Source organism: Brassica napus, chromosome A10, assembly GCF_020379485.1.
Source record: "Brassica napus cultivar Da-Ae chromosome A10, Da-Ae, whole genome shotgun sequence".
Classification (NCBI taxonomy): Eukaryota; Viridiplantae; Streptophyta; class Magnoliopsida; order Brassicales; family Brassicaceae; genus Brassica; species Brassica napus.
Genome location: NC_063443.1, coordinates 1730018 through 1749065, shown reverse-complemented (window position 1 = coordinate 1749065; position 19048 = coordinate 1730018). Strand labels below are relative to the sequence as shown.

General features: G+C 37.1%; 5 protein-coding genes across 5 annotated transcripts; 3 read left to right on the top strand and 2 right to left on the bottom strand.

Moving 5' to 3' along the window:
• Positions 1–422: 422 nt before the first annotated feature.
• Positions 423–2998, top strand: LOC106370979 (TBC domain-containing protein C1952.17c). The gene is given in 10 exon segments (XM_013810989.3): positions 423–911; positions 990–1082; positions 1176–1280; positions 1402–1554; positions 1694–1792; positions 1868–1996; positions 2143–2214; positions 2216–2323; positions 2484–2600; positions 2721–2998. Coding segments are annotated over 10 exon segments (1323 nt in total). The 5' UTR covers positions 423–629; the 3' UTR covers positions 2886–2998.
• A 646-nt stretch (positions 2999–3644) lies between these two features.
• LOC106370981 (glycine-rich protein 23-like) lies at positions 3645–4515 on the top strand. The gene has a single exon (XM_013810991.3). It carries the CDS (start codon positions 3722–3724, stop codon positions 4310–4312), a length of 591 nt encoding a protein of 196 aa, XP_013666445.2. The 5' UTR covers positions 3645–3721; the 3' UTR covers positions 4313–4515.
• Positions 4508–7695, bottom strand: LOC106370977 (zinc finger CCCH domain-containing protein 13). Its single transcript, XM_013810987.3, has 9 exons — positions 7544–7695; positions 6605–7267; positions 6067–6526; positions 5882–5977; positions 5512–5709; positions 5331–5419; positions 5158–5257; positions 4964–5062; positions 4508–4875 (listed from the first exon to the last, which is right to left on the bottom strand). Exons 2-9 carry the CDS (start codon positions 7264–7266, stop codon positions 4813–4815), a joined length of 1767 nt encoding a protein of 588 aa, XP_013666441.2. The 5' UTR covers position 7267; positions 7544–7695; the 3' UTR covers positions 4508–4812.
• A 5762-nt stretch (positions 7696–13457) lies between these two features.
• Positions 13458–16236, top strand: LOC106370983 (ankyrin repeat domain-containing protein 13C-like). The gene is made up of 2 exons (XM_013810992.3): positions 13458–15468; positions 15549–16236. Exons 1-2 carry the CDS (start codon positions 13876–13878, stop codon positions 15918–15920), a joined length of 1965 nt encoding a protein of 654 aa, XP_013666446.2. The 5' UTR covers positions 13458–13875; the 3' UTR covers positions 15921–16236.
• On the bottom strand, positions 16204–17627 carry LOC106370985. The gene is made up of 2 exons (XM_013810993.3): positions 16614–17627; positions 16204–16383 (listed from the first exon to the last, which is right to left on the bottom strand). The coding sequence occupies exon 1, from the start codon at positions 16843–16845 to the stop codon at positions 16669–16671; it is 177 nt and encodes a 58-aa protein (XP_013666447.2). The 5' UTR covers positions 16846–17627; the 3' UTR covers positions 16204–16383; positions 16614–16668.
• Positions 17628–19048: the final 1421 nt, after the last annotated feature.

The window sequence follows — 19048 nt, the reverse complement described above, 5'->3', positions numbered from 1 at the left end:
TCAATAAACATATATTTTCATCCAGTGTTCATCATCTTCGGTTTCTTTATGAGCAATACACGCTGCAAAGAAGACGTTTACATTGAGTATGCCCATGAGTCTTTCTGTAACATTGCCTTCATGGTCTCTATCAAGCTGGGGAAATTTCTGGGTAAAGAAGAAAAGAAAAGATTGACTGAGTGAATAATAAACATAATCAAGATTAATGGAGACTAGAGGGAGAAGACGTACCTTGATTATGCGGCATTCTTCCTCTTTGATTTCTAGTTCGTCTTCAAAAAAAGCTGTCGGAATAGTTGTTATGGTTTATACCATCCATGAATCATAGTTATTGTTACTCTATGTCGTTACCATTAGCTCACTATAACAAATAAAATTTTCAGCAGCTCACAATCAAACAAAAGGGGGGAAGTTGAATCAAGAGAAAGAAAAGGGTTAAAAATGTAGAAAATCAATAATATGGAGGCTATATGTGTGATAAATTAAATATTAAATTTGTGAAAGACTTGTTTATTTGCCTCCCTCTTATTTCTCTTCTTTCTCAGAGAAGATGGAAAAAGAAACATTGAACTTCGATTTGATCTGAAATTGATTCAATCTCAATCGATTGATCGATCCATCAATAAGAAATGGTGAGGAAAAAGGTGCCGGAGTGGTTGAATAGCACCATGTGGTCTGCACATCCTCCGCCGTCGTCTTTCAACGACGACGATGGTCTCCTCCTCCATTCCCCCGCCACCAAAATGAAGGAGGAGGAAGAGTCGGAATCGATTTCCTTCGCTTCCAGGCTCAATTTTGCTCTTCCCGTTCCATCACCGTCTCCTAGACAGAGGAACAACGATAGCAATATCATCTCCGGCGTTGTTCCGTCCGGCGAGGACTTCTCCCGCCAAGCTCATCTCTCAGCGGAGGTCAATTGCGCAAACCTTCATTCCTTTATTAACTTATATCTGAATTGTTAATTGATTTTATTTGGTTTTGATTAGTAGTTATCGAAAAAGATGATCAATATGAAGGAGTTGAGGAGTCTCGCTTTGCAAAGTTTACCTGATTCTACTGGAATCCGTTCTACTGTTTGGAAGGTTTTGTATCTTATCACAAAGATATAATTTGATTTTGCATGAAAAAAAACTTTAAGGATAGTTTTGAAATGTGATTTTTTTTATATTTGGTAGCTTTTGCTTGGATACTTGCCACCTGAACGTTCACTCTGGTCAAGTGAACTGAAACAAAAGAGATCACAGTACAAACACTATAAGGATGAGCTTCTCACCAGTCCTGTAAGTGATCATGCTCTTGATTTTGCGTGCTATGTCTAGTGAATTTGATTACTGGTATTTGGATTTATCCTCCCTTTTAGTGAACTTTGTTAGTTCATCTAAATGATTCTGTGGTAATTAGTCAGAAATCACATGGAGATTGGTGAGGTCAAAGGGATTTGATAATTATGAGTTGAAGACTGGAAGCCGATGCATGCTTTCTCGATCCAGGATTACTGACGAGGACCATCCTTTGAGCCTACGCAAGGCCAGCATCTGGAATACATACTTCCAGGTACTATATAACTCTATTGCATCCTTGGCAAGGTCATTCATTGTTTAAATCTCTTCAGTACATCACTTAAGGACATGATTAATGCTATGTTATTCAATTTGTCCAAGAGTTCCAACATCAGTTCGTTTTATTAATATAGGATACTGAGACAATCGAACAAATAGATAAAGATGTCAAGCGTACACATCCAGACATACCATTTTTCTCTGCTGGATCATCCTTTGCACGTTCTAACCAGGTAACCCTTTTTTTGTCTTCTCATTAGCAAATTATCACCTGTTGTTGATTAATCAAGCTCACTGATCTCGTGTAGGAGTCTATGAAGAATATATTGCTTGTGTTTGCCAAGTTAAATCAAGGCATCAGATATGTTCAAGGGATGAACCAAATTTTGGCACCTATCTTTTAAATTTTACGTAACGATCCTGATGAGGATAGTTCAGTAAGTAGAATCTTCTTTATTTTGTTTTTTTGCTACATTTTTAACTACTTTTGATATGATAGGGTATATACTTTCAAGATAACAGTGCAAGTTTAGATTCTCATAATCTTCAAAATATCTATTAAACTCAATGAAAATTAATGCAGTCCCATGCTGAAGCTGATGCGTTCTTCTGCTTTGTTGAACTGTTGAGTGGATTTAGAGACTTCTACTGTCAAACAACTTGACAATAGTGTGGTTGGAATCCGGTCTGCAATAACAAGGCTCTCGCAACTTGTTAGGAAGCATGATGAGGAACTTTGGCGTCATTTAGAGATCACCACCAAAGTAAGACATTGTGTTTAATCTCTGTTGCGACAAAACATAATTGTCATTCTGCTATTACAGTCCTACTTTATTATTTTTGTTCTCTCTTGTACAGGATAGTAGAAATGAACTATAGCTTCTGAGATAACTGACATTGTGTAATTTATATTGATTATTACAGGTAAACCCACAGTTCTATGCATTTAGGTGGATCACTCTCCTCCTTACACAAGAGTTTAGCTTCTTTGACTCTCTTCACATATGGGATCCACTCTTAAGCGACCCCGAAGGTCCTCTGGTAAGATTTGCCCATATCTTCTCACGTTGACACATGTCTGAACTCAAATCAATATATGGGCAAGCTTCACTAGTGTTTGGCTTGAATGATAGAACTCAAAGTATCTTGTATTCGTTGCAGGAAAGCTTACTGGGGATATGTTGTGCGATGCTGGTACTGGTGAGGAAGAGGTTGATCGCTGGAGATTTCACATCGAATATGAAATTACTTCAACATTATCCAACTACCAACATCAGCCATCTCTTGTCTGTAGCTAATAAACTTCGCTCCAAATTGTTAATTTAAAAGTCTTTTCTTTTGATTTAACCATCTTTAGTTTACATATATACCTTCTCTGTTTGTTTATTACACGGCCCGTTTGCTTTCGATCTTTAAAGCGCAAATATGTTTCTTTGTTACGGTCTTGTGTCTGGCGATTTTCCATTCTTAGTGAAAGAAAAAAAAGAAGTTAGTATACTTCAACTAACACCATGTGAAATTCGTAGATTTGGAAATAAGTTCACGGCTAATTTGTAAGACAAAGTAACCTAATAAACCAAATCGGTACGTTTCTCTCAACTTTTGGTTTTCTAAATAACCGGTATTTGATTGGTTTTTATAACATTGATTATATGATGAACACAATTCAACGACTGGTATATAATAATTGGTGTCATAGGTTCCCAACTCTTCAACTATATTTACAACATATTGTTCTCTTTCTGTTGGATGAGATCAATAGGGCAGTTGGGTAGGCAATGCATACATAAATAACTTGTCCAAAAAGTAAAAAAGAAAAAACTTGTCCATTGACAGATGAAATACCATTTATTTGTTGTCACACAAAAGCTTTTTACAGGTTGAACCGGCACGATTCTGGTTTACTCTACGCCGGTTACTGCGATTATATAGACTAGCAACCAAATAAAACTACAGCTCCCGTACACTCTGCGTACCAATTTATCCGGTTTACTTAGGCTGCGTACACGCTGCACAGTTGACAATAAGTGCTATCACGTTCTCCCTCTAAGCCTCTCTAACCTCTATATATACTACCCTTGCGACAAACCATCTCCTAAAACACATATTCTCTCTTTCAATAATTGTCTAACTACAAACAATTCAAGTAGTTTCCGACAAGCATGGGTTTAATCTCTGGTAAAGCGTGTGTGTTTGTTATGGTATTTGCTTTGGTCACAGATTTTACTGTGGGAGAAACAGAGTTTGGGGATGAGAAGCCCTTGTTTCCTCACCCTCGTCCGTTGCTCCACAAAGGTGGCATCCACAAGAAGGGCTTTAAGAAAGATTTCGGCGGTTTTGGCGGTGGTGGTATAAGTGGTGGAGGTGGCTTTGGAGCAGGAGGTGGTAGCGGTTGGATTGGAGGCGGAATTGGTGGCTTTAGTGGACAGATAGGCGGTGGATTTGGTAAGGGTGGCGGAGCTGGAGCGGGAGGAGGAGGCTTTGGCGGTGGTGGAGGATTTGGTGGTGGTACCGGTGGAGCTGGAGAAGTTGGTGGTGGTAACGGTGGAGGAAAAGGAGCTGGAGTTGGCGGCAGTGGTATTGGTGGTAGTGATGGTGTGGGAGCTGGCGGTGGTACCGGTGGAGGAACTGGAGCAGGAGTTGGCGGCAGTGGTGTTGGTGGTGTGGGACCTGGCAGTGGTGCTGGTGCCTTGGGAGGAGCCGGCGGTGGAACTGGTGGAGGAATAGGCGGAGGCGCCAGTGGAGGTCACTGAGTTGTTATGTGCAATGACGAGGAGCTATAAATCTCATGCAAATATATATGTTTTCATTTATGAAGAACTAATATACTAAACGTTAAATATGATGGAATAAATTATATGTACGTCGTTTCTCTTTAATTTTCCTTTTTCAAATGATTGTATCTTGCTAATTCGAGTAAGTTAGCTGAATAATAACATGCGTTCACAGGTTTTAACATGTTTTTTGATATTTAGTTGAATAATCATCATTAAGATTGGAAAGAAGAAGAGCCGCAGTATAAGAACAAGATTAATCTTTAATCAACTGCTTAATCTACAGAACAGCTAAGGGAGTATTAAAACACATCGGAGTGTAAACGGTAGTAAAACCCCTGTTTCATGAGGTGTTTCAAACTCGACCGAGACGATGAATGTTTGCTTTTATCAGCAACATGATTCCAGAGAGAATGATCCCAGAATCAAAATCACCGGGTCGAAAGGGTGCTATAGTAATTTTAGTAAACATCCTCGTTTTAAGTGACAGAGAATTTGCAAACCGGGCATGCTTTACTCCGTCCAAGCCATGGATCAATGCACTGCATACACAATCGTTGATTTCTTAAGATGTTTGTAATCTATAAAAAAGGGTTTTGATCTTGAATCTGAATCAGTAGGGATCCTTACATCTTTGTGGAATTTGTGGAAACAAGGCAGATGACGGATAGTGTCTCCAATCGTCGGCGTCTCCAGACAAATAACACATGTTTCTTCAAAATTATCGGTCTGCAAATCACACGTACAACAAAGAAGAGAAAAAGGTTTAATAACAATACGTCGATGTGAACAAAATGGATTTTACAAGTGAACGTTTGCTTAACCTGAACTGTGGACTCTGGCAAGTTGTTAATGCGACTAGTAGAAGCACCCCCATGTTGATGGTTATTTTCATCAAGAGCTAGCAACAACTCGTAATCATCTCTGCAATCAAAAATATCTCTAAGTTCCAATTATTGAAGAACATATGGTAAATGACGATAAACAGATACCATACTCGGTAAAGTCACGATCCATGTGAAGAAGATTACTGTTGTTGAAGCTGTGTCCAATAACATTCTCCAGATTCTCCAGAAAGTCCATTCTCTGTTTCAATTTTTTTTTCAAAAGAGGGTAAAGAATTAAATCTTAGTTTCCCGCGACATTGGAATTTAAACAGAGTTCACCAAAAAGATTACCAACTCAACGTCCATGCCGCTTGGAAAATTGAAATGCATAGGTCCGTGTCGTGATGCATGTGCACGGCCTAAATGCGGAGCTGGCCGTCGTGGTGCTCTAACAGCAGCACGAGCCTGTGGAGGATTCATTCGCCTCCGAGAAGAATGTTGCTGCGGTCGTTCTTCCACGCGACTACTCCCACCTGGATCTGCTGCAATCTGTTAAATTATACTTTATTATTAGCATAAGCAACTGTTAAGGTCTTCAAGGTGCTCCTAAACCCAGATTCATTTCAAATGCAAGTTTAAGAAAGAATAAATCCATGTTTAACAATGTTAGCACCAGGTGAAGAAAGCATTAATACAGGACCGTTTAGAGTTTGTGACTTACGGTATTAGAGCTTCTGGTGTTACGAGTAGAAGCACGGCTAGAAGGACGGCGAGAGTTCTCCTCTTGTTCCATCATCCTGGCTATGGTTTCGTCCATCTGTTACAACGTATGAAGGTCAAATAAGACTATTATAAAAGGATGGAACATACAAAGAATATCTAAAAAACGAAGGGTTCGAAAAGTACCTGCTCGTTTCTAATTGTCGATTCTGCGTACATCTGTTCTTGCAGTTCACGAGCCATCAGCGCATCTGCTTCTATCTGTCTTGCTTTCACATCATCAGATTCATCGTTTTCAACACGTCTAGGAGCTCGGGAGACCCTTACTTCAGGAGATGAATCTTCAATTTCCAACACTTGTCTGCCTTGTCTTTGATAATTGCGCGGCCTTGAGCTAGATGGTTCCCCAGAAGATCCAATGACAGAAGCCTGTGGCTCATACCTCGAAGGAGTAACTCCATTTTTCCGTCGCCGCTGTGGTCTAGCCTCTCTGTCAACTGCACCGCTTTCCAGAACATCAAGTCCTGAAACGAAACTACAAGCTCCACGTGTGTCACTCTCATCCCTCCGATCCACTTCATGGTCGATATTTAAACTCCGGCTGCGCGTACTAACCCATCCCTCCGAGGCCTCTCTACTAGCCACCCTATTAACACATATACAAAACATTACAAACTCTTTCAGAACCAAAAGATCTAATGAAAGACAACGTTAGGAACATTACCTGCTTGAGGGAATCTCTGGTCTTTTTCCTCTAGACCTTCCGCGACTATGATTATCAGAAACAATCTCCCTAATGTCAATCGAAGACGCAGCTTCAAGAGCTAACTCCTGTTCAAGACTAACTCTATCCTTAGAATTGGTATCATCAGCAGCAGCTTGTCTAGTCCTAGCTGCTATTGCATGTGGAGATATGCAGCCGTTTCTCACCAGCCTTCTAGTGCCTCTAACGGGTTTTCTCTCACTGGAAAGGTCAATCCTTTCTCTATTAGAAACAGAGCCACACTCTACTACTATCCCTTTACCCTTATTAGCAGAAGAACCATCATCACTTGGCCGTGATTCTCTCACACCTTCAGATGTAAACAGAGCATTAGGATGTCCATTACGTTGATCAATGCAGATAGACTTGCCTTTATCCTTCTCAACAGCGGTTCTCCTAAACAAAGCATTGCTTCCAGAAGCACGAGAGCGATGTCCATGTCCGTGCTCAGCTTGTGTATCAGAAGCTGGTCTGGCTCTGCCGTTGGGGTGATGACGGTGCTCTCCTCTTTGGAATCTACCCGGTGCTTCTGGAGAACGTGGTCTCTTGTTAGACTCACGGCGTACAGGTCTATCAGGTGTGTCAGGTATGCTGATTACCATGTCAATGTCAGTGTTTTCCATCCTGAATCAGTTAAACCAAGAGATACATTGAAGCAATGCTCACATAATCCATATACACAGAATCAAAATTTCAACAAAGGATAACTATTTTTCAAGCGAACAAGAACAATTTCACATGATTTTGAAGATTATTGTAATCGAAACTGGGAAAATTTAGACGACGAAACAGCAAACTTCGATACACTAAAAACGAAATCCTTCTTCCTCACCAGAAACAGTTGTCATAGAGATCAATTTTGTATCGTATGAGCGAACACAGAAGGAGAGAGGAGATTACCCGATTGAATCCGATTCGGAGGAGCGAGACGAAACCCTAATTTTCCGATGGGGGAGAGCAAAAGCATCGAAGATTAATCTATCTCCGCCTCTTTGCTATCCGCTGGAAACGATTGGACCTCACATAGTTCCGGGTCGGGTGTCGGGTTATGGATCTCGAATTAATGATGTTGGGCTGAGACAATTAAACTGGGCCAGGGAGAATGATACTGACAAGTGACAGTGATGAGAGCACTTGGGCCCATTTATAGGCCCACTAGTTTATTGTACTAATAATCAAGGTGTGAAGAAACACATGACCAGCTTTTTAAAAACAGTTTTCAATCACATTCAAAGTTTTTCTCATGCTTAGCTTTAATTCTACGTTTAAATACACTAGAGATTTTGTCCGGGCTACGCCCGGGGCTATATACAAATAACATATATTTTATATGTATATTACAATATATTACATCTATATCATAAAATATAAATAATAAATTGAATTAAAATGAGTAAAACTCACAATTTGTTGTCTTCTACTATCTAAAATATGTATGTGATAGTGAACAATGTGAAATTAATAAAAAAAATTTAAAACCTAAGTTATTCTCAAAAATATTTTTACATATTTAGTTTATTATAAAATATATTATTAATCTCAACATCACATATATTTTTTTGTTATATGTGTTATTTATATCATGTGTATGTTTTTATATGTCTCTTATTTAATATTTTATAATATTCACTGAAAATATGTGATGTTGAGATTAATATATAAACTAAATATGTAAAACATATTATAAATTATATTATTAATCTCAGCATCACATATTTTTATATATCTATATTATATATTTTTTCTATGATTAGAATCTGTTTTTTCAAAATTATAATTAGTAAATCTGATTTAAATACTCATTGATTTAAATAAAACGACATTTAAAAAATTTTATTATAATTTTTTTATTATAAAATATTTAGGTTTATATATTTATTTAAATAAAACAACATTTAAATGTTTATGTTTTACATATTTAGTTTATTATAAATATTTGATGCAACGATTTGAAAATTAATATTTGATGTTAATTGTTTATTTATAAAACACGGAGAAAACAGTATATGGTTATGTTAATCAGTAAAAGATCATACCTACTTGTTGAAGAGCTTCAGTTCAAAGCCAATACAGAGCTCCCTGTTTCTTGACTCCCGTAAGTGGAATAAACTGAAGTGTAACTTTGAGTCAGAGAGGTCTGGTGTGATGGCGTTGAAAAATAGAGCCACCGAAGACTTGGCTAGAGATTTTGCCGGTTAAGTTTGCCTTGCAGGAGGACATTTTATGGATGTTGTTGAATGAGCTTGGAGATCGGAAAAGGTCTTTATATAGAAGGAGAGACATGGAGAGTCAGAACGATCATATCAATTAAACTTAAAGGAGTGTAAGAGTAATTTGATAGAAGAAACATGAAAGGAGCAGTATATAAAGAATGAGAAAAAAAAGAGCTAAAATGAAACTATAAAGAAGTATAATTGATGGATCGATTAAAACTCAGTCGAAATGGTTTACGGAGAGAAGCCGAAGTGGCAGAGGAGAAGAGAGAAGACGAAGTGGTAGAGGAGGCGAGAAAAGACACGCGACTTCAGTGCTGCGTCGTAGACCTATGTCTAATTATTAGATGATCTAAAAGCTCAATCCCAAATCAAAAGAAGCCTACACATAAGTCAATTCAAAAAAAAATTTAAGTCCAGCCCAAAAACGAAATGTTCTGATTGGATGATTATTTATGCTGATGTGGACATGTTAGAATTGGAGATTATCTCCCTTTTAGTATAGTATACTAGTGGTATTCCGGCGCTACGCGCCGGGTTCATATGTTTTTTCTGAAATGAATTTACAATTTACTTTATGGTCTTAGTAAAGAAAATATGTTCAAAAATATGAATATGAAAATATGTTGAAAGTGAATGATATCCATTTGATAGTGGTTAGCGACCGTAATGTATTACTTTGTTTTGAAGTTGATTAGTTCAAAGAGGAATATCATAAGTGGTTGTGACTTATCGATTTGATAAAAATAGAATAAAAAACCGATAGTCCTAACAAAGTTAATTTAATTGGAATTTGAACATAAAGTAAAATTGATGTTTTATTTACAGAACATACTTGTACTCTTTAGTACCATGTTGACAGTATATGGAAGAAACATTTGAAGTTCTATTTTAGTGACTAATTTGAATTAAAACGTGTGTAATAAGCATAGGTGCTACCAGCGGGAAAGAAATGTTGTCAAAATGTTGATGTTTATATTTTTGTACGCCGTTTGATTTGAGCGGCCTTCACTAAAACTGTTGATGATTTCGTAATATTATAGATGTTGCCCCTCGAATATTGGCTAGCACATGCGATGATATTTTCTTTGATTTTAAGAAGTTTTTTTAATGATTGATAGTTGATGATTTGAATTCATTTTTTGAATTTTAATGAAGATAGCGATATTGAATTGGTATTACCAGTGACTAATTATGCTAAAACATTATAAGTAAATTCTGAATTGCTAAATTTTATTATTTGTTAAGGTGGACCCATTAAGTCTAAAAATGATATTTTTCCAACTCAACTCATTAGGGTAGACTGTGTAAAGTCTTAAACATTCTTAAAATTTTTCTTAAAAAATTCATTTATACATTGAGACAGAAAGAAGATAAATAATGTTAATTCTAAAAATTATTGTGTAACTCTTATGAAGATTGCATCATGCTGTAATTTTCCTTACTTGTAATTAATGTAATTTTGCTAAGTTAGAAATTTATCTGATATACTAGTTAAGGGAATCTTTTATAATAATTCTGAAATGACAAAGACGTAAATTATCAATCAAATTATTAAATTATATTATTTTATTCAGCTGATTAGACCATTATAATAACACAAAATTAATTTTTATTTCTTAGTACTATATAAATAAATTGATTACATATTCATATATAATCATATATACATATTATAATGTTACATTTCCTTAATGCGTTGGAATTTTACACATAAGTCTTAGAATCAATACTCAAATTTTCTTAGTAATTAAAATTAATCTATACACTTCAATTTAACTGGGAGGGAGACATAGCCAACACCAATATACATCACATTCCCCCTGATTGTATAATTCCTAATACTTCCTAGAACTTGAGTTCCTAGAACTTGTACTCAGACCGGGGCGACTTGGTAGGATGACTCCACCTTTCACGGCCATCTCCTTTGTATTCGCCACCTTTCAGGAGTAGTAGCGTCAAGAATTTGCATGGACAAAGCCATCTCAGGCGATTAGTCATGTATGCTAAGTGCTAACCAGCTGATATACTATTTTATATTGAAAAATGTGAATAATATTGGAACAAATTACTTCTTTTTGTATGTGTGTGTCCTGTAACCAATAGCTTTCAGAATTTGGAGTTTGTATCATAAGAAATGAAGTGAAGATAATAGAAGATCCATGAGACCATCCCAGACATTTGGGATGAATTGATCACCAAGTTAAGTGTCTGACACTGTGTGTTAAACCAGCAAGTGATGGTTGCTCCACTGGTGTTGCATGATTATGGTTAAACTCTTATTCAAATGTATATTTCTCTTATTTTTGTTTCTTTAAACCTTGAGGCCTCTCATGTAGTTCACTACGTTTGGGTTACCTAAATAGTTAGTAAACTAAACTAACATTGGTGCACTTGGACTTTACATTTAATTCCCACATAACTTTTAGATCCATTTGTAAGGCTCATTAAGACTGTCCAATTGACAAGCAGCCACAAAGTTTTGTAACCAACAAAAATCGTGTGTTACATAAAATGCTCAGGCAATCCCAAAAGCCTTAGAACATCAAAGTCGCACTAACTCAAAAACTTAATCAGCATCTACGTCTATAGTATCTGAAGACTAATTTGAGTTTTTAAGCGTTTCTCCTGCTCTCTGTAAACGTAGAGGAACTCAGCGGGTGCTCATAAGCTCACCAGGTTAAACACCAGAAAGAAAAAAACAGGTCGACAAGGTAGCCTTGATTTACATCATTTCCATTCAACAGTACTGGAATAAGTTCTCATCTCTTTAGTTCACCTTATACTTTCCAGTTTGACATTAGGAAACTACAGACTCACAAATCCAAATGCACAGCTGAAACATTTAATCACACTGTCAACTCTCTTAAGAGATTGTCTACTAAGGATTCCCAAAAAATCTTTCTGCAAATGTTGTGGAGTACCCTGCTACATATGTAAGAGGTGAAGGTATGGTTTCAGTTTCTGTATCATAAATATAAAAAAAACTTGATGAATTGTCTGCATCCATCTCTTGCAAATGAGAAGAATTTTGAGTCAAAAAGCTTTGTCTTCCAAGATAATTTGAAAACCATTTTCTCTTCTCTCTCATCAAACGCAGAGCCAGACCATTCCGCATCGACACACCTTTTGCCACAGAACTCGGTTTAGACAATAGAATCTTTAACAGACTCATACCAGGAGCTATTACCACTGCAAAATGAAAGAATCAAGACAACAATTCAAGTCTCGTCTCTGACAAAAGTTTATGTTATTACTAACAGAATATATTTATACCGAAATATAAGTCTTTTGGCTCCCAAATCCCAATCTTTCAAGATGGAGTGGTAAGAGAAAGAGGAATTAGGAAGATGGTTGAGTGTATGAGTTTAGTCAACGTAAACAATATTTGTAAAACACACAGAAACAAACCATTATTTTTGTCTGACTGTGGTTGTATGATTAAGGAGGACGTCGATGGACTGGTGCCGGGAAATAAACCGTAAACGTAGATCCACCGTACTGCTCTGTTTTCTGTCTCTTTAACACAACCTCGATAGATGTTGCCTCTGTTCTGGTCTTCTCCTCCGTTTTCCAATCTCTTCCTCCACCTTCAGTTTTTGTCGTCGCGGGAACTTGTCTGAATCTAGCATGTCCAGTTTTAGATATACCGAGAAGAGATATAACCTTGACAACGTCAGTGACCGCCGTTATCTAAGAGGCTGAGCTTTATATAGAAGACCTTCCACCGGTTAGATATGAAGAGGTTGAGCTGGAATTAATGCTACGGAGTGGGGCGAGTGAGATGAAACATTTTAATGGTCGGATCAAAGAAGTAAATAAATAGAAACGGAAGGCGTTACAGAAAGTGAATCGGCGACTGCTTCATCGGAATGAAAAGAGCTCAGACCAAATAACCTACACTAAGTTTTGTGCTTAGAGAAAAAAAAACAATTGGACCAGGATAAAATAACCTAATATAAGCTCAAATAGAAATTACTTTGGGAATAAACTATACGAAGCTCATAATGGTTGCGAAAGGATTATTGAGAACAGAAAAAAAAATTAGTTTGTAGGGTTTTTTTAAGTGCCAGGTGTCTAAAAAAGCCCATATGTTAATGATGATGTGGATGGCCTAAGGAGAGAGACAACTCTCCTTTATTATTATAGATATATATATTACGCGTTCTTCTTTTATACGATAAATAAATGGTTTTTAGTCAAATATTTTCTTTATTAATGGCTATATTTTCCACAAGAATTATATTATTTACACGCAGTCTACATATTCATCACATAACGTTGTCAAGTACTATATGACAATGTACTTCTTTGAGATTAGTTTAATGACAAAACTAAGAAAAAACCGTAGTACAATAACCATTTATTGGGATAATCAAGTCACCAATTGCCTCAAAACCAATTATTTTGGCGGTTTCTTGATGAATTATTCGAGGAAAATATCCTCTCTTTTTTTTGGTTTAACTTGGCTTTTTCTGAATTCAATCTAAAATATCACTACTATTCGTTTGGTATCTAGCATATAAAATAAGTATTCACCAAACTTATTAATTACAATCGTTTCATTTCTGTTCCAGTAATTTCGTTTTTAGATTATTTTATTTACCAGTAATTAATTTTGTTGTCCTAAGAAGCTTTTAACGGTTATTCATATGTAATAGTCTTCCCAGATTCCGTGTAAGCTTCCCGACCGGACTTTGAACCTTCCACCATCGGTTCCTCTGCCTCTCCACTCTATATTCCTTTCTTCCTCTCTTCGTTGCCTTTAGATCTCTTCTTCCCACAAAGCTATCTTCCACCTTAGGTTTCTTTCCCGATCTGGGTCGGATCTGATTCCTCGGAAGCAACGAATCTCCAAAGCTCCTGCCTTTCAGGGAAAGTCGAGAATCATTTCCCCCTTTTACTTAAATCTCAAACCTCATTAAGCTCCAATTCGTCTCTAATCTGTGTGCTGCTGAGTGATTCAATTCAATTCGATTAAACGATGTCGGGTTAAAAGATTGAGTCTTTTTCAAAGCTATGGCAAGCGTCATCGATGTTACCAACTACGGTCACAGTCCCGTTCACCGCGCCGTCGTCACTCGTGACTACGCCGCTCTCAAGAAGCTGCTCTCCTCTCTCCCCAAGATGCGCGACCCTTCCGAGGTCAAAACCGAAGCAGCTTCCGTATCCGAAGAGACCAAAGCCGACTCCATCGCTTCCGTTATAGACAGACGCGACGTAATCAACCGAGACACTGCTCTTCACTTAGCTGTCAAACTCGGCGACGAGACATCCGCGGAGATGCTAATGGTTGCTGGAGCTGACTGGAGTCTCCAGAACGAGCAAGGGTGGAGCGCGTTGCAAGAAGCTATCTGCGGGAGAGAGGAGAGGATTGCGATGATTATTGTAAAGCATTATCAGCCTCTTGCGTGGGCCAAATGGTGCAGGAGGTTGCCGAGGCTTGTGGCTACGATGCATAGGATGAGAGACTTCTACATGGAGATCACTTTCCACTTCGAGAGCTCGGTGATACCGTTTATATCTAGAGTGGCGCCTTCTGATACTTACAAGATATGGAAGAGAGGTGCAAACTTAAGAGCTGATATGACGTTAGCTGGATTTGATGGTTTCAGGATTCAGAGATCGGACCAGACTATACTTTTCCTTGGGGACGGGTCTGAAGATGGGAAAGTTCCTTCTGGTTCTCTGCTTATGATATCGCATAAAGATAAGGAGATTATGAATGCATTGGACGGTGCTGGCTCTCCTGCTTCTGAAGATGAGGTCCGTGGAGAAGTGGCTGCGATGTCGAAAACTAGTATATTCAGGCCGGGGATCGATGTGACGCAAGCGGTTTTGTTTCCGCAGTTGACGTGGAGGCGGCAGGAGAGGAGTGAGATGGTTGGGGAGTGGAAAGCTAAAGTGTACGATATGCACAATGTGGTTGTTAGTATCAAGTCGAGGAGAGTCCCCGGCGCGATGAGTGATGAGGAGCTTTTCTCTAACAACAATAATCAAGAGAATGAAACTGAGAGCGAGGATCTTGGAGATGTGTTGACAGAAGATGAGAGGAAGCAGCTTGAGTTAGCACTCAAGGTGGATTCACCAGAAGGAGGGTCTTGTAACACTCCTCATGTGGACCGGGACATTCCTATAATGGATGGGAATGGGTATTGCAACAAACAGGAGAAGAAAGGATGGTTTGGTGGGTGGAGGAAACGAGATGAAGGTCACAGCAAACGGAGTAGCGTTCCTCCGAGAAGTTCGCTTTGTGTTGATGAGAAGAAAGTAAGTGATCTTCTTGAGGACGATGGGAGGAGACAGGTAAAACCTGGAAGACACTCAACTGCTGATACTCTTACTAGAGATTCTTCGTCTAAAGCTTCAACATCAGAAGGAAGTGGGAGTAGTACTAGTAAGAGAAAGGAAGGTAGTAGTAGTAGTAGTAGTAGCAGAGAGAACGAGTACAAGAAAGGACTTAGACCAGTCCTTTGGCTGTCTGAGAGATTCCCATTACAGACAAAGGAGCTTCTTCCGCTTCTTGATATCCTCGCAAACAAAGTCAAAGCTATTCGGCGGTTAAGGGAGCTTATGACCACTAAGCTACCATCCGGAACATTCCCTGTCAAGGTCTGTTTAAAACATTCAATCATCATCATCAATCATATTAGTCTTTACTCATTTCAATAAGATTCTTCTTTGTTCTGCAGGTGGCTATTCCGGTGATCCCTACGATCAGAGTACTCGTTACATTCACAAAGTTTGAAGAGCTAGAAGCTATTGAAGATGAGTTTGTGACGCCACCATCAAGCCCTACTACTTCTAACTTCAGGAACAGTCCTAGAGAGGAAACACAGTTCTCATCAAGCTCATCGTCCTCATGGTTTCAATGGATCAAAACACCTAGCCAACGTCCATCAGCAAGCTTTAGTTCTGGAGGGGTTAGTATTGGTAAAGCTGAGAACGATCAAGACCCATTTGCAATTCCAAGGGGATACAACTGGATCACATCTGAAGAGAAGAAAAAGAAGATTCAAGAGAAGAATAAAGCCAAGAAGAGCAAGTCAGCTCAGCACAGCTGAAGAAACCACAAGTAAGAAAGGATCTTCCTTGTCTCTCTCTCTCTCTCTGGAAACATAAGAATATATTGAAATAGGAAAATCTAGCAGATTATTGTTACTGGGTTTATATACCAAAAACCAGGAAAAAAATAACAAATTTAATTAAATATATATAGTGGGGAGGAATGATGTTGTTGTGACTTAATGTATGCTTATGATTCTTTCTTTTGTCTTTTGGTGTTAATCGTTGGAGATGATTATTATATATGTATCATCTTCCTGAAATAATCTGAATGAGATCAAGTTGATGGGAGATTCAACATTGTTTCACTACTTACTTCAACTCGTTTCAGACACAGTGGTAAGAAAAACAACCAAAAGGCAACAAAACTCAAAAGGGTAATAATATTATTGTCATTGGATTATACAGACACCACAATATTTTCTTTTAGACTTTCCTGCATGCTCTCCGTCTTCAGAGGCGCTGCAAATAAAATTCCACAAACGCAGATTAGTGTCCTTGTACCGGCTTAAGCTAAACTGGTAACTACTGTTTCGTGAATGACCGAAGTTAACCGGTCGAGTACCAAAGTCGACTACATAATCCATTAGAACCCTTTTTACAGAGCTTTTTAATGTTATAAGAATGATACGTTACGTTAAACAAAACCAACGACTATAAAGAAATGAAGAAGTATGTGTATAGGTTGTTACCTAAGCTCAAACTCCTGAACATGAGCAATATCTTTGCCATGAGCATCAGGCCAGCTTACTTTCCTCTGTTCCAACCCTTTATCAACCTCCGTCTTGACCTTGAGGTTGCTTTTGAGATGATTGCAAGGCTCGCTGGATACGGCGGTGCAGCTTCTTCCTCCTCCGTGTCTCTTTGACGGCTGATTATTCTGCCACCGTCTTCCTCCTCCTCCTCCTCGGAAGCCGAGACCATCTTCCACTTTCGTGTTCTGTTTAGTAATAATGTCGTCAGAAGAACAAGTAGTCCTCGATGGTACGTAACAAGACCGGACCAAAGCCGAACACTTCTCTCTTGTTAACGTCGCCAGGTGGTCCAACTCAATGATCCGTCTCCAACCGAGAATTGAGACAAACTAGACAAAAAAAAAACAGCTTCTAATTAAGATTTAAAAGACAATAATGAGACTTGAAAGAGAATGGAGAGAGATGGTAATAAGAAGAAAGAAAGCAAAAGAGTGTAATTAGTGTTGATGGTGAATGCTTGTGGGTTTAGGCAATGATGCATTTTTGGCATATGGGAAGGCTTTTGTGGGGTTTCCTTGTTTCTTTTCTTTTTCAAGTTAAAGAACATTTTGAGCTCCTATCAGATCTATAAACACACCCAAAGCTGGTCCAGTTGAGCGTACTTCTCTATTATATAAAACAGCACTAATTCGAATCATTTACTCTAAACACTACATTTAAACAAAATGTGATTAGCTAGTTACAACCAATGTATTTTCGTATAGAAACCTTTATATATTGACAGCAACGTTAAGCTCACCGGCCAGTCGATCGAATGTCTTTTTATCATCTTTCCTATACTTAAACGTAAATCAGTGAAGTATATATAACACTGAACCATGTATATTTATAAAGAAATTGTACTCTCATACTTAAAAGTAATTCAGTGAAGTATATCACTAAACCATGTATATTTATGAAGAAATTGTATTGCATTATATATATGAGTAACTAGACATAAGTCTGAATGGACTAATATAAAACTAGATAATATGACACAAATGATTAATGATTTGATTTATTTTAAAACAACAGAAATGATTGAAATCATTACTAACAACTTTCGATTTCTTTTGTTTGTATTGTAAACTCACGACTCACATGTGTCATCGTTTTAGACAAATACAGTATGTGTGTAGACAAATATACCGCATATTCACATACACGGCATACTATATTAAGACTAACTATATTTTGACCTGCGCTTAAGAAGCGCGGATATTTTTTCGGTGACCGTAAACTCAAATATTAAATGAATTTATGTTTACTATTAGATATCTAAAATATTTAAAACTGTTTTATTATTATTATTTCAGTCGGGTATAATGTTTTCATTGAGTTTTCATATCCGAATCAGACTTGTGGTCGAACTGTAAGATCTAACAACTCATATATAGTAGAATATAATATAATAAAATGAATATAGTAAAAGTATCTGAAAATCAAAAAGACCGTTATTAACCCACTGAGAAAAAATATAATTTGTTTTTTGTTTTATAAATTTTTGATATATTAATATATATTTGACTTGTATAATAAATTTCTTTTAACAAATATTGTTAAGTTTATTTATAAATATATTAATTATCAATCTACCAAAATAGTGAAGTAAGTATTATTTTTTTTTCCTTTTTTAATTTTCTATCAAACTATTATCAATTTTTTTTTTAAAAAAAATCAGTTTGTGACAGATATTTTATTATTAAAAATCCATACAATTTAAATAATGTTACATTTATATGTATTTATGTATAAAATGGTCTTCATAATTTGGGATTTTGTAAAAAAATGGTCTAAAGTTAATTTGGTTATTTTTTTTTCTGTAACAAAAGTTAATTGGATTTATAATTTTCTTTTTTGAATGGGTTGTATGAGTTAAATTATCTTTTTTAAGTTAAATGCTCAAAGACCAATTAATAATATTTATTTTGCTGATAACAAAGTGAGATTAAATATGGATAACATAAAATATATAAGGAAGACAAAAAAGTAAAAAAGATAAATGTCTAAACAACCTTTATAAGTAGATTTATCAAGACTGCTTCCCTTTTAATAGAATAGATTAATCATACTATATAAGCAAATGAAAAGATGAAGGTATGTTTGCATTTGATGGGGCATAATTGGTAATAATAACGGCCCAACAAAGAACATTGAGGCGTGGTTTTGGAATGAATCATTATGATGTTTCAATTACAGCCTATTATATCATTCTGATTCTTTTCACATCATTTGATATCAATAGAATCACACGGTGGGAGCAAGCAAGGTGCAAAACTGTATAGTTTGAAAACTATGGGACCTGTCAAATAAAAGCTAAGTCGTCGTGTCCACCTGACTGACACGTAGGTCCATCTCAATTCGAAAGATGCACAATATATCTTGTTCGTTTG

Excerpts from the sequence above, each read along its gene's own strand:
- LOC106370981 (XM_013810991.3), top strand. The coding sequence starts at position 3,722 with ATGGGTTTAATCTCTGGTAAAGCGTGTGTGTTTGTTATGGTATTTGCT.
- LOC106370977 (XM_013810987.3), bottom strand. The coding sequence starts at position 7,266 with ATGGAAAACACTGACATTGACATGGTAATCAGCATACCTGACACACCT. Across the intron at positions 5,420-5,511 it reads GCGGCATGGACGTTGAGTTG|AGAATGGACTTTCTGGAGAA; the intron begins GTAATCTTTTTG and ends AAATTGAAACAG. Across the intron at positions 5,063-5,157 it reads TGCCAGAGTCCACAGTTCAG|ACCGATAATTTTGAAGAAAC; the intron begins GTTAAGCAAACG and ends TGTGATTTGCAG.
- LOC106370983 (XM_013810992.3), top strand. The coding sequence starts at position 13,876 with ATGGCAAGCGTCATCGATGTTACCAACTACGGTCACAGTCCCGTTCAC. Across the intron at positions 15,469-15,548 it reads CCGGAACATTCCCTGTCAAG|GTGGCTATTCCGGTGATCCC; the intron begins GTCTGTTTAAAA and ends TTTGTTCTGCAG.
- LOC106370985 (XM_013810993.3), bottom strand. The coding sequence starts at position 16,845 with ATGGTCTCGGCTTCCGAGGAGGAGGAGGAGGAAGACGGTGGCAGAATA.